Source organism: Amblyomma mixtum, chromosome 4 (genome assembly GCF_055824585.1).
Source record: "Amblyomma mixtum isolate Tamu chromosome 4, ASM5582458v1, whole genome shotgun sequence".
In the NCBI taxonomy this organism is placed as follows: domain Eukaryota; kingdom Metazoa; phylum Arthropoda; class Arachnida; order Ixodida; family Ixodidae; genus Amblyomma; species Amblyomma mixtum.
The window spans coordinates 78,124,027-78,138,216 of NC_143015.1; the positions used below are offsets into that span (position 1 = coordinate 78,124,027).

The window sequence follows — 14,190 nt, forward strand, 5'->3', positions numbered from 1 at the left end:
TGCCTGCGGTAGGCTACATGCTTCTCTATAATTAAAAAGCCTAAGAGTAAGTGTTAAAAGTTGAACTTTGAATTTAATTAACCAACCTGCTTTTTAGCCCGTCTTAGCTGGATTCTGATGCAGTACACCTCTACATAGCTATGCGAAAAAGGGCTGTTTTAGCTGAAAAAGCCTATTTTTTACAACGTGTAAAGTTTAAAGTGAAACACCCTTTACATCGTCACAAGAAAGTGCAATAACACTGGCACAAGAAAGTAGAAAGTGTTTTATAAAATTACTACTACAAGGCATAAATGAATCTCTAGCTCTCTCGAGCAAAGATTCTCCTCATCGACACCACAGACTGCGGCTTTTCACGTACGGGTTAAATTTCCTGGCGCTGACCTCACCACTCATATCGCAGCTTTGGTCTAACTTTATTAGGGAGGGCGAGAGATTGTTGGAATACATCACCAAACCTTTGATTAACCGCTCTTCCAGGTCTCGTTCTCGTCCTTTTCTTTCTACTCTTATTTCTTTTACACGCCTGTGCTTGTTGCCCATGACCACGAATACCTCTCTGTCAAAGCATAACTTCATTAAACAGTGAGAAGGTTTATCCACGGCATATCAAAAGCACATTTTCTTGATCCTTTTGTTCAACTCGGTATAGCACTATAAACTGTGTTACCTGCGGTTGATAATGCACTAATTACATTTTCCGAAAACATGCACATTCACCTCAACTATCCTGCGAACTAGGGATGCATATACTTGTACCAATGACGACTGCGTTGCTGCCGATTGCGACTGATAAAATAAAATTAAATTGTAAACCTGGTTACAGCATCGATGTCACCCCCTTGCACAGATAACCATATTCTAAGTGCTCTGTCATGCTTATCGGTATGCTCTGAACAGAAATTATTCGAAAATGGAGTTCTCTAGTGCAATCTCTAATGGTGCAAGAGATGGCCTGGGCTAGAGTTTCGTGACTAAAAATACCGAAGGAGTCAAATTTGCAACAGAATACATTTCCATGTTTCAAACATGCGATCTCCTTGCAGATAAGAAGACTTTTGCCTACGTTTACACCGCTTTTTTCGAATCTCAAGACATCTTGTGGCGAATTTTAACGCTTCCTTTCATCGCTGACTGCTTCAGGTCACTATGCCTTCAGGTGGTAATATGCCTTCGTTGCAAACAGCGCGAATTCCGCATGTAGTGATCAAAACCTGCGCCGAAAATCAGGCAGCGTACCTTGCCCCTGAAAGAGAGTGCGTTTGAGGGCTTCTCACTCCATTTTTACTTTTTTTTATAGGATAATTGATGTTGACAGTGTACCAGCTACGAAGAAACGAGAAGAACGCCGAGGAGTAGCTTAAGGAGCATAAGATAATGGACTGCTTTCATTCCGCTAATGACGGTGGTCAGTTTTATATAGAGGCCCTGGTGACATCACTTTTCACGCCGTTAACGAGACGAGGAGTGTTCCTTTCACGTAGCTTGAATGAACGCGCTCGCTTGACGGACGCTGCATTCAGCACCTGTCCGCAGGTATCATCCTGAACACGACCGTGAACAAGTCTACGCACTTGCATAAACGCCAGTTTAGGGAAAATCAAGCTCGCGGTTGGAAAGTCCGGCGCTGACATTTGTGTTTACACGGCAGCACCAGCGACAAGTCTCCGTTAAATCATATGCTTTAGTAAAACGAGCTTCTGGACAAGTTGGTTACTTTGCTTCCACATCATTCCAGCGTAAAAAAGACGAGCACAAAGTCTGGCCGATGTGTCAATGATCGATTGAGGGAGCATGAAAGGAATTTTGAGAATGACGAAGATGTTAACTTAGTAAAACATTGCAGGTCTTGCCAGGATTGTTCGCCTCATTTTGACGGTGCAAGGATTCTAGGCAAAAGCAAAGATCAAACTGCACGTGAACTACTAGAAGCGTACCATATAAACAAAAAGGGTGATTTTTGCGTAAGCGATACCTCTATTCATTTGTACAAAGCGGAATGTGACCTTTTCTCTGCCACACGATAAGATGTATCTGATGGGTGATAATGTATCTTTGTTATTCATGGCATGTGTACTTTCCTGCGCGCGCATTAGCGGCGGAACTTTATATTTGCCATTGGTGGCGAAATAAAATCAGTTGTGAGTGCAGCGTTTGTCCGTGTCGTAAGTGTTTTCTTCCTTTGTGCTCGTATTTTTTACGCTGGAGTGATGTGGAAGTAGTTGGATTCCCTCTCTTGATCTCGTGAGGGAAATTTAGTTAATGATGATTGTTGTAGGATTCTTGACGTCTTGAAGATTCGTTTTGCTCAATCACATTGCAAGAGGACACTTCTGGAGAGGTTAAACTTTTATAACAATTAAAAGCACAAAGGAGGATACAAGCAAGGAGAAAACATATTTACACTTGACTGGCTCGCAGTTCTAGGTGACGAAACCAGCCCTCGGTCCTGCCGAAGCAGCTGGTTTTAAAACCAATGTCCCCGCCCTCGGTGGGAGAATAACCAATCAAGTACTATACAAACATCCACCCAATAACTTATTGGGGAAAGGAAAATACCACAAATCAGCAGTTGGGGAAAGAATAACACAACCAATGAATGATTGGGGAAAGAAGCTAACTCATCGCGACACTGTACACATATGCACACTTTCCACCATCACGATTTCGGATAATTATGCTTTCCCGCTGCGAGCTTCGCGAACACTCGCTTTCCCAAGGTCCGGTTGCCGCCAAGTTCGAGGAACGCCATTTCAACTCATCTGTTTCTCGTCGTCGCTCCTCATGCCTGCAGCTAGCGTGACAATAGGTCAAAGCATGCCGCTGCAGACATGGTACAAAGAGCCACGCACTGTGACGCGGGTCAGCCTCGCCGTACACACGTGCACACAGGATGCCGCCTAACGACTCCGTCCATAAGGGGAGTTTGAAGTCTCCTGTAATCCCCCGCCATTCGGCGCCCCCTCTTTTCCCGCCGGGTTGACTGACCCCTTCCTGTGTGGTTGTGCGGAGGGCCCAAGAAAAAGAACGTAATGGGCATTCCCATAAAGCGACCGGATGCAGCAAACAACATACGGCACCGCGAACTTCACTCCTCCCAACCAAGAATGTCACACGGACACTTGTTGTCAGTGGGGCATTGAAGTTCAGCCATGGTGTCCAACAACAAAGGTACATACGCACGCACGCACACGTACGTCGGCTGTCCGGTCAGTCCACCAACACGCAGACATGCGCCGGCTGTCCGGTCAGTACACCAGCACGCACACATGCGCGCACACAGCGGATATTTCAACCCGCACACACAAGGCCGGAAACCAATCTGCACATTCCAGAATTCACCATGTCAGATCGGTGCCCCAAACTGGCAGAAATTACTTCTAGCCGCCTACATCTCGAAACAACACTTGTTTCTTTTGAGCCTTGTCCGGAAGACTAGACCCAACTTCCGAATTATCCGGGAAAACACCGGTTCTAAAGGCTGCCGCCGCCGTCGGATCAATAGAGCACACCTGCTCCTCGCGGGCCACGAAGATTGTTACTGCCCTCGCGTCTGCATTCTCCACTTCTTTGAATTTTACAGTATGCTCAGGCCTCCCATCGGCTACTTCATATGCAGTTTTGCAATGAGATTCACGTAGCGCTAGCTCTTCGTACAGGTGCCCACCGACGTTCGCTTCAAAGAAAATCGTGCTGTCACGCCTTCTTTTCTGACAACTACCTTCACCAGCTTGCTTCCCCACTTCTGGCGATGAAGCATACTGTGTCTCCTCCACGTCGATACCCACAGGGACAGACGCATTATCCGAATCCTGCAATTCCTTATCAGCTACGAAAACCATTGCAGTGATCAAACGCGCATTCTTTCCTTCCTCGGCATCAAATGCAGCCTCATCGCTCGTTGTTAGTTCACAACCTGCTGCAAAAACTTTTGCAGCTACCGAATTGGCCTCAAGCTCTACCGGCGTCTTAGGTGTGTCTCGAATTTTGAAAAGTTCTTCAAAATGAGCTTGCTCTGTTTCTTCATGCAGCCGCTCGTTTTCTGGCTGCTCTAGCAGCGAGTGCGTCTCAGGTGTTACCAGCCTCTCTACACCTTCCGCTACATGGGCTGTCAGTGCGCAGGGTGTCAGCTCCGGCTGGCTACCCACCTCATCTTTGAGAACTAGCTTCCCGCCGCCTGCAAAGAGCGTTCCCGCTGTTGGCGCCTGCTCTACCTCTTCGCCGAGCGTAACTGCGGCCTCGGAGTTAGCGCCAACCTGCTCTGGCACAATGCTTAACTCTTTTTCACGAGCAATACACTCATGTGCCTCTTGGGTCTGCTCTGAGAGGCAGTGCTTCACAGGGTTGACTAACGCCCCTATGCCCTCAGCCATCTCTCCTGGCACGGCACACACGGTTGGGCCCTGCTGCCTAACCGCTGCAGCTTTCACACCTGTAGCCATTGGCCCACAGGTAATTCTCAATACGGGAACATGCTGTTCTCGCTTCGATTTCGGACAGTCAATCATTAGATGCCCAAATTCCATGCAGTCAAAACATTGAACTGCTGCCAATAACATCCCTCTATCGGATTTCGTTCCCTGGTTGAATTTAGATTGCATCTGTGCAAGTTTTATCTTTTCTCGTTCAATTTCGAGTTTCAACTTGCCAATTTCAAGCAGCTGTTCTGCCTTCTGCTCAGTCTCCAAACATCGCATCATGCCCTCCCGATCGTACCGCACGGCAGCCATCTCCCTTTTCGGTGCTATCATCTATAGCACGAAAACACTACACCGACATGGTGAATTCGGAGGAAGCAGAAAGGTCTCCAACCTCGCAGGTTGCTTTCCTCTGCCACGGTAGTCACGTCGCCCTGAGTGACGACAGCGGGCTCCTTGATGCGGATGAATTGAGTTGAGCCCCGGCTCTCACAGCAGCTCGCTGACTTGTCCTGCCTCGTTTGACTTGCTGGTCGCCTGGTTCTTCTCTTGAACCTCAACGCGGACGCCTGGTTCCTTCCGCAGCTCACGGATTTGGCACCTCCACGACACGTCGGTCGCCTGGCTCCTTCAGCTCCTCGCTGACTTGAGCCTCCTACGTCCCGTTGACAATAACCAGCAGTCTCCGAAGCTTTCAGCGTCGCTCTGACGCTGACTCACGTTCCTCCTTTAGGACGCACCGCTCTGCAGCTTGTCCACCGACTTGATCTTCCGCCCCTCCGTCAGATACCTCGAGCAGAAAGACGCAGCAAATCCTGTCGACTGCGCCAGTTGGATTCTCTCTTGATCTCGTGAGGGAAATTTAGTTAATGATGATTGTTGTAGGATTCTTGACGTCTTGAAGATTCGTTTTGCTCAATCACATTGCAAGAGGACACTTCTGGAGAGGTTAAACTTTTATAACAATTAAAAGCACAAACGAGGATACAAGCAAGGAGAACACATATTTACACTTGACTGGCTCGCAGTTCTAGGTGACGAAACCAGCCCTCGGTCCTGCCGAAGCAGCTGGTTTTAAAACCAATGTCCCCGCCCTCGGTGGGAGAATAACCAATCAAGTACTATACAAACATCCACCCAATAACTTATTGGGGAAAGGAAAATACCACAAATCAGCAGTTGGGGAAAGAATAACACAACCAATGAATGATTGGGGAAAGAAGCTAACTCATCGCGACACTGTACACATATGCACACTTTCCACCATCACGATTTCGGATAATTATGCTTTCCCGCTGCGAGCTTCGCGAACACTCGCTTTCCCAAGGTCCGGTTGCCGCCAAGTTCGAGGAACGCCATTTCAACTCATCTGTTTCTCGTCGTCGCTCCTCATGCCTGCAGCTAGCGTGACAATAGGTCAAAGCATGCCGCTGCAGACATGGTACAAAGAGCCACGCACTGTGACGCGGGTCAGCCTCGCCGTACACACGTGCACACAGGATGCCGCCTAACGACTCCGTCCATAAGGGGAGTTTGAAGTCTCCTGTAATCCCCCGCCATTCGGCGCCCCCTCTTTTCCCGCCGGGTTGACTGACCCCTTCCTGTGTGGTTGTGCGGAGGGCCCAAGAAAAAGAACGTAATGGGCATTCCCATAAAGCGACCGGATGCAGCAAACAACATACGGCACCGCGAACTTCACTGAAGTTAAATCATAGTCTCTCGTAAACGGCATTGACCGCTGCCCGCACAACAGTTCTTGAGGGTGCAGTCCCCGTTTTCGTTTTCCACGCACTTCGTGTTCTGCGCATTGAGTCGCAAAGAAGGTGAAGCGGCTACAGGTGCGAGAGGTGTCTATAAATGATTTTCTCTGTAAAAATTAGGATAGAGTTTGCTGTTGGTGTCTCTTAAGAAGTTAACGCTAGCATTCATAAAAACAAGAAAACGTCCTTCTTCACAATAATATAGAGGTAAATATATAAACAGAAAACGGGTTGCCTGCATAGACATTTGAAAGCGCGTGCTATGAAACGCATTCATTTCAGGATATGACTTCAAATGCTATCTCAGTATCTTGATGTTTATACAAATACCTCACAGGTTCCACACTTGGAACATTGTGTGAGGGGAGGGATTACAATATTTAGCAGACAAAAGATGTTACAAAGTGGAAAGAACAAAAGTAAACAATATTAAATGCATTGGACTGCAAACAATTATTACACTGTACTTGAAGAAAACCGTAATATATTGACACAGAGGAAAAAACAGCAAACAAATAGCGGCACTGCATGGATTTGACTACACATACGAACGCAATTTATGTACAATATCATGGATGCATGAAGGTGGTCAATTCGTTTTTGAACATTAATGGGTCACGTATGGTAGCAATGCAATCCGGAAGGCCATTCCAACACTTGTCTTTTACTACCGTCTGCCTCCGTCATTTATACCACGATAGAAAAAACGACTTCAGTTAAAACGCAGTCATTTTTATTGTTTTTTATTTATTCAATTCTATGTTCCAACCTTGCTGCACCGCCATGCTTTCAGAGGTCACGTGATTTTACCAACATTAGCCGTTTTAGGCGCCTGCTTAAAATGGGACGCGCGCCCCGCAGGTGCGCCTCACCTGTGGGCAAGATTGGCGGAAGGCAGCCCTTGAGCCTGGGAGACGGCTGCCTCTACCTGGCGCTAGCGGCGCACGAACTTCTGCATGCAGTGGGTTTCCGCCACGAGCACACGCGCCCCGACAGGGATCAATACGTCAAGATCATGCTGGACAATGTAAGACCAGGTACGCGAAAAATCTACACGATTATCGACATGAAATTATTTAGGATAATATATTTATTTATTCATACTGTTAACCCTCTGCATGGAGGTCATTACAGGGAGGGAAACATATACAGACACAAGTGCAATTCTCTTCGCTAAAAAAAACAAAAAAAAACACTCAAATGCACAGAATTACAGATTTGCACAGCAATCTTCCAGGAACACGTTCACACCTATCACAAATTTGTCTACATCTGTTTGGTCCACAACGTCACTTTGTAGTTGGTTCCAAATCTCTACAGCATCGGGAAAAAAGGAGTAGCGATAGACATCAGTACGTGTAATAATAGGTTGTAATACCTTACTGTGATTTTTCCGAGGGCAACGCTTCAGGTGAGGTGTAACATAGTGATGTTTATTAACTTTGACTTTATCATTCATTATCAGAAAAAAAAGTTTAAATATGGCCTTCTGAGCACAAGAATGTGCCGTCGACACGGAGTATTGCTTGCAATGTGCAGTATTCAACCGCTGACTGCCACTAACTCCAGATTGTGGAGTTGGAAAACTTTCTTCTTGCGGCTGTAACCTACGTGCTACGAACGCGTCTAGGGAACAGGGCAGTAGCACAAAAATTGCGAGTATGTTTTTGCAGGCTAGTTGGTGCCTAAGCATTCTGGTTTTTTTTTGCGCAAAAGACACGACACAAAATCCTTCAATTTTGCTCTCAGCAATCCTTCAATTTTGCTCTCAAAAAAAGAAATCAGTTATCTTACGCAGAATTAGAGCTCGAAACATGCATTCACTCGTGCGATGATGGGATCTGTGCTGATCTGATATATATGTATGCGAAGTCTCTTCTTTCCCTCTTCTTGTTTGATAAGAGCAGCTGCTGCATTTAAGCAAATGTTCCGTCAATAAACACCTGAGTTGTTAGTAAGAGCTTGTCCTGTCTACCTCGTTTCTTTTGTGTCGTGTCTTTTGCGCAAAAAACCCAGAATACAAAAATTGCCGCAACTTTCAGGTAAAAAGATTTTAGTTAAAACATTCAATCAGGGGCCATACATGGCTCATGGAACTAGCATTCGGCCTAGAGATTATTGAGATTGTTTGTTTACAACTACTCGGAACAAAGTGTTTAAGCACTAGGCAGTCCAGTCTGGGTGAATGACAGCTTGGCGGCCGCCCACAAAGCCCTCTCTTTTGCCACCTTTTCCTTCCTTTTATTTAGGCCCTTAGTTCTCTGTTCTAGTCGCACCGGCATCTCCGTATCAAGGAAATCGGCTGGCTCCTTATGCTTGTCACAAAATTCTGCGCACGTTCGAAGAGCCGGCGGAGCGCGAAAGCGATCTTGCCTGCTCGCGGTGTCGACGGTTCTAGGACCGTGTAGAAATGTTCCATTTTTGCCGATGGAGAGCGCGCAGCCTGGAGCGTGCTGAGTGACTACCCCCTTCACGTCGCCCGCGCGCCGATGGCGGCTGGTCGGAAAGAAGTGACTGGAATACTCTGGAAACAAGCCTCCACGCCTGAACAATGGCAAAGCGCGCCCGGCGCAAGGATCAGAGCGCAGTTGTAAGGTTAAAACTGTGTCTCTGTGCGCGCCGGCATTGGCGCGAATAAACGAACAGATACATACGCCTATATACGAAGGACGTTCAGAGCTGTCCGTCAGACGGTGCCACAGTTAACGGTTCGGAGAAGTTCTCCCGTAGAAATCCTGGGTCCATACTGCTTACCAGCCACGGACCAGCAAGGCCCCGCGCGCCAGTCTGAAGGACGACCCCGTCGTGGTCTTCTGTTCGTCGGAGAGTCGCAGTTCCCGGTCAACAGATTAAGCTCTGTTCGTTTGTATCTTGCTTGCGTTAGTGCTCTTTTTGTATAAAATCTATCCTGCGCATTAGTAGCTCTCTTCTAGCAATTTTAATGTGTTGCATTGCTGTGCAAATATCTTTGTATGAGCTCGTACGAGTGATTAGAAATTCCTCTGTGTCGTTGGTTGGCTGCATGAACTCTCTTTTTTTTTTAACCTTTCACTCTGACACATTCTGTGGCTTTTGGCCGGCAAAAGCTGGGCACCCAACGACCACAACCCTTTTCACTTGGTAGCTAGTTTGTTGGTAGCTGGCTTCTTGGTTCATTCGGTAGCTGAGCTTGCCACACTGAGTCGATGGTATCTCCTCTGAAACCGAGACAGCAACTATCACACGCTCTAAGGGTGCCTGGAACTGCACATGACACATGCGCAGAGGCTAAATTTCCTGGCGTGCGCGACAGGACGTTTGGTGCTTCACAAGCGCACAGAACGGAGAAACAGTCGGGAGTTTACGAAGTGGTCATAAGCAAGTGTTAGCAGCTGTGCGATTTTGTGAGGTGCAGCGCTGAAGCGGTTAGCAAGGTTCATTATGAAGAGGTATTTGTTGCCTTGAATACAGGGTTCGATCTCCAAAAATGAACTTGAAGGAGCTGTTAGAGCTTGGCATCCGGATTGGGCTGTCCGGAACCGAACTGCAGAAACTGGTGATGCAGAGAGAAGAAGATCATTGAAATGCTTACAAAAGAGAGAAAGAGGGCTCGAAAAGAAGTTGACGAAGAGAGAGGTAAGGAATCTTATTGCGAAAAGCCACTTCTTGCCACGAACCTTGGACTTCAAAGTTCTGAAGTTCATAGCACAGGAGAAGAAGGTAACGGCTTGCGGAAGGATATGAGAGAGCTGCTTCCCAATTTTGATTAAAGACGGGACTTTCTCGACGCTTTCAGAAACACTTTGCAGGGATCGCGAAAAGTCGGAATAGGTCAGACGGTGAATACACAAAGTTCTCAGCATGTACCTGAGCGATGAAGCTCTAAGCGTATTCGGACTACTGTCTCCTGAAGATGCAGCCAGCTGCAGCAAGATAAAAGCCTCCTTTCTTAAACGATTCCGACTCACCTCCAAGAGATTTCGAGATGAATTTGAGGACACGGAAACCCACACATGGCGAAACGACCATCCAATAAGTTGCACTTTAATGACTGCATGAATCGGAGACGGAGCTATAGGAAATTGCAGAGGAGTACAGTGGACGTCGTGAGCGGCTTATCAAGGAGAAACTACATTGTATTTGTCCCCCGAGCTTTTCGCTTTACCTGAAGAAGAGAAGAACCAAGATCCTTCACGAAATGTTAGAACTTGCTGACCAGTTTTGAAGTTGTAGGTAGCGCAAATGTGAGGAAAATTAAGCATGCATATCCTGAGGAATGGAGGAAATTGTGACAGCCGCCACGCCGCATCGAGATCAAAGCTTACACTGAAATGCTACATTTCGAACAAGGCAGGCCACTAAGCGTTTAACTGCCGCAACTGCACTAGGAACAGCAGCCTAACAGTGTGCTTTAAATGCGGCCTGAAGAGGCACAAAACCACGGCGTGTCCGAACCCAGGAAAGTCAATTGCCCAGGTATTCTGGATACGGGCCTCTTCAGGAGCCACCCGGAGGAAGATGATATAGGGTTTGTGGGGCTGAAAGATGGCAAGAAAGTTTCAGTCGTCAATGCCGTAGTTAACGCGCTGCTCGAAACTTCAATACATAGAAAACCTGTCTTGAAAAGTCTAGGGAAGTGAAACATTAATTTCACTTTTGGGAGACACAGCGAGCAGCGCTGTAATTTTAAAATATGAGGATATAGGGGGCAAAATTTCTCCAGGACTCGGAAAGAAGTACCCACGAGACAGATAAATCTGAGTTCTGCACGGCAGAACGTTGCAGTGATTGTTGCAAAGAAAAGAAGTGGTGAAGAAAGCGCGAGTGTGTTACCTCCTGCAAGATACAGTGAAGGAGACACCTCAGAAGGAAGAACGAAAAAATTGAACGGATGAACGCTCTACGGGAGAAAAAAAACCTTTCCGCAATAAGGTGCAATAGAAAGTCATGAGAAGACGAAGGAAAGGCCATGGTGTGGTCACAACGCAGCACAAACGCTAAATCAAGTAGGGAAAAGGGAAATAAAGACACATGAGGACAAGGGTCCGGGATTTTTGTTAATCTCAGCTCAGGTCACAGTATGGACTTGTTCCTCTTGCTACAGTAAACATTGCTCCAGATGTTTTTCTGTCACAGTGCCGAATCCTCGATTGCGAACAAGAGTGTGTTCACAGCTATCCATATTGTGAGCCTGTATTCTGACGCATATTGTCTGGAATTTGTTGATTGTGCCACAAACGCATGCACCTTCGAAAAACATGCAGGAAAAGCATCCTCCCCAGTGCAGGTAACTAGTCGAAATGCAAAATTTTGTCAAGGCGCAGCAGCGAGGGTAAGCGCTCTTTCGAAATTCTAAAATCTGTTGTTGCTATTACTAACAGCCTGCTACTTATGTCGTAGTTGCAGTCACGTAGCAATCTGTAATAGTTAAAAAGCAAATGATAATGATTTAGTTAACTCCTTTAATACCCAACAAGAATGTCCCACTTTTTAGACGTCCGCTAACACTGGTATTGCTATGCCACAAAAACTTCTCTTGAGCTCAAAAACTATTTTTAAAAATTAGTGATCAGCTGACCTGAAACACATCATATGTGGGTGCCGTTTGGAATATCGTATCGTGGGATCCAGCGTCATGCGCCGGCACCGCAACATTACACCCTGTGCTCTTAGACAGTGCACTCTATGTGATTTTTTTCGTCCTTTCGGGAATAACAACGAGCTTTGGCCCCGGATACGAAGTTTCGTCACCGAAATGACTAACGTCGGCACGAGGCAGCCCTGTGTGTGGCAAGGAGACGAACGGAGGAACGCACGCTATTAGAGCGATAAGCCTTCGCACGATGTTTTCGTTACTCAAAGGATTGAATTTATCGCATCTAGCTTGACGCTTCCTCCACTTTACGCTGCTTTGAGTGAATACGGTGTGATGGTTTGGTTTATGTGGTTTAACGTCCCAAAGCGACTGAGGCTATGAGAGACGCCGTAGTGGAGGGCTCCGGAAATTTCGACCACCTGGGATTCTTTAACGTCCACTGACATCGGACAGTACACGGGCCTCCAGAATTTCGCCTCCATCGAAATTCGACCGCCATGACCGGGATCGAAACCGCGTCTTTCGGGTCAGCATCCGAGCACCATAACCACTGAGCCATCGCGGCGGCGAATACGGGGTGAAGAAAGTTTGGTTAACGACGCTATGGCTCGCTACACAGTACAACGCAGCAGTAGGAGCGGTCACGACATTTCGACACGGTGCCCTCCTCCTAAAAGAGTAACTGCACACTGAAATGCATCAAAGCATAGCTTCAGGGCTACATTGATCAATTAGCTCACCCATTACCATAAGCTAGCCGTCCCGCTTAGCTACGTTCTTAGACCGACCGCTCCGATGAAACGGTGTTTCAGGGTTTGACACCCGTAGCAGGGGAAATTCTGTTTAACAACGACGGTTCTGTTGAACCTGTATAGCTTTCATTTGTAGTGGTATATCGGGGCGTGTGTAGATGGCAGGAACTGCTCCTGTATTACAAATATACTCTAATTTGGGGGATGCCTCAAAAACAGTTGACCAACGGCGGCCCTTCAGGTTGATTTCCTCGATACATTTAGTTTTCAACATTCGGCCATAAGGCCCGCTGATAACCTGTCTCCAGAAAAATAGGCTTCAATCGGCTCACAGTGGCCGTTGCGATACAATGTGAGTCTTTTCAGTCTCGCAAAGGGGCATTAAAGCACACTAGTCGACGTAACCGTAATGCGATGTACAGCCTTTTTCAGAAGTTGACAGCCTAGTGGGTTTACCGTGTCCCAAGATATGCATCCAGAGCGTTCGAAATCTTCCGAATCTTGCCTTTTACAACCGTTAGGACTTCCACGATTGCTACGGGAGCAGCACTAAACGACTTAAAAGATAGCCGTGTGGGCTTTAACTTTTGACAAAGGCTTTACCTGTCAGAGCAGGCATAGAGCTCATGGATGTTTTGTTACCTAACAAACTTTGAAGCTGGAGGTGGTCGTATATCACTGCACACCTCCGGCACAGGAGGATTATGAACGTGATGTTCTCTACCTTGACATTTCTTTATCGCCCCAGCAGTGAAATGATGTTTTTCGTGCAGAGTACCGCGACCAGTTCGTCAAAAGACCGTGGTCGAGTGAGGCCGTGAGAACACCCTTCGACATAACCTCTGTCATGGAGTATGGCTCGGAGGCATTCGCTATATCCAGTTCCAAGCTAACTATTCTAACCAAGACTGGCAAGCGGATTCCCGAAGTCTACGAGAAGAAAGGACCGAGCAAGTTGGACTTGCAGCGCGTCAACAAGTTCTACAATTGCAAATGAAGCACTAATTTAGTGCGTAGAAATTCCTCACGCATGAACCATATTAAACAAACTCGAATAAAGGGGAGTAAAAATGCTCTAATGCCGTTTTTATTTCTGGCTGCTTCACTAACAATATTTGAGTGTGGCAGCGTATCGGAGCTCCGTTGCTTTGATTCTCTCCAGTTCACGGAGTTCGCATGGCATGCATTGCTACACAGATGACACTTCTCCGGTTTCTTGTAGGAATGCAACTGGAACTGAATGTGTGCGGAAGCATTCTGCTTAGTTTTCCATGTTTTCGAAGTGACTGCAGGACTCTGGGATTTCTCTTGCTCTAATGATACCGATGAATCATTTGAAGCATTTGAACTGAGCCTCACCCCGAAAAAAGTGACGAAGTACGATCTGCGATTAGAAGACAGCGACATACTGTAAAATGCGAAATTATAACTTTACCTTTCTGCTCATGCGCTTCGCTTGAATAATATGACTAGAAGGAGATTACATTTCGACATAACACAGGCTTCGGTGGAAAACCGTTCATTCGCACTCTCCAGGCCTGAAACTGAAAAAAAAAACAGGACAGCTAAGATAGTACCAAGTGCACTGGAGTGTTGTGATAAAAATGCCCGTTATCGGCAGCGCATAATTTACACTTAGCAGAAGAAATTCTACATAACGTCCCAAAAAACAACTCTAAGATCAC

The 14,190-nt window shown here is 46.7% G+C and overlaps 1 protein-coding gene across 1 annotated transcript in view; it reads left to right on the forward strand.

Annotated features, from left to right (window-relative positions):
• LOC149347134 (astacin-like metalloprotease toxin 5) overlaps positions 1–13,580 on the forward strand; it is a 39,074-nt gene extending 25,494 nt beyond the window's left edge. The window contains exons 5-6 of the mRNA XM_089585499.1: positions 7,040–7,215; positions 13,279–13,580. Coding sequence (XP_089441625.1) covers positions 7,040–7,215; positions 13,279–13,502 — 400 coding nt within the window. The 3' untranslated portion in view covers positions 13,503–13,580. The remainder of the gene's footprint in view (positions 1–7,039; positions 7,216–13,278) is intronic.
• The last annotated feature ends 610 nt before the right edge of the window (positions 13,581–14,190 follow it).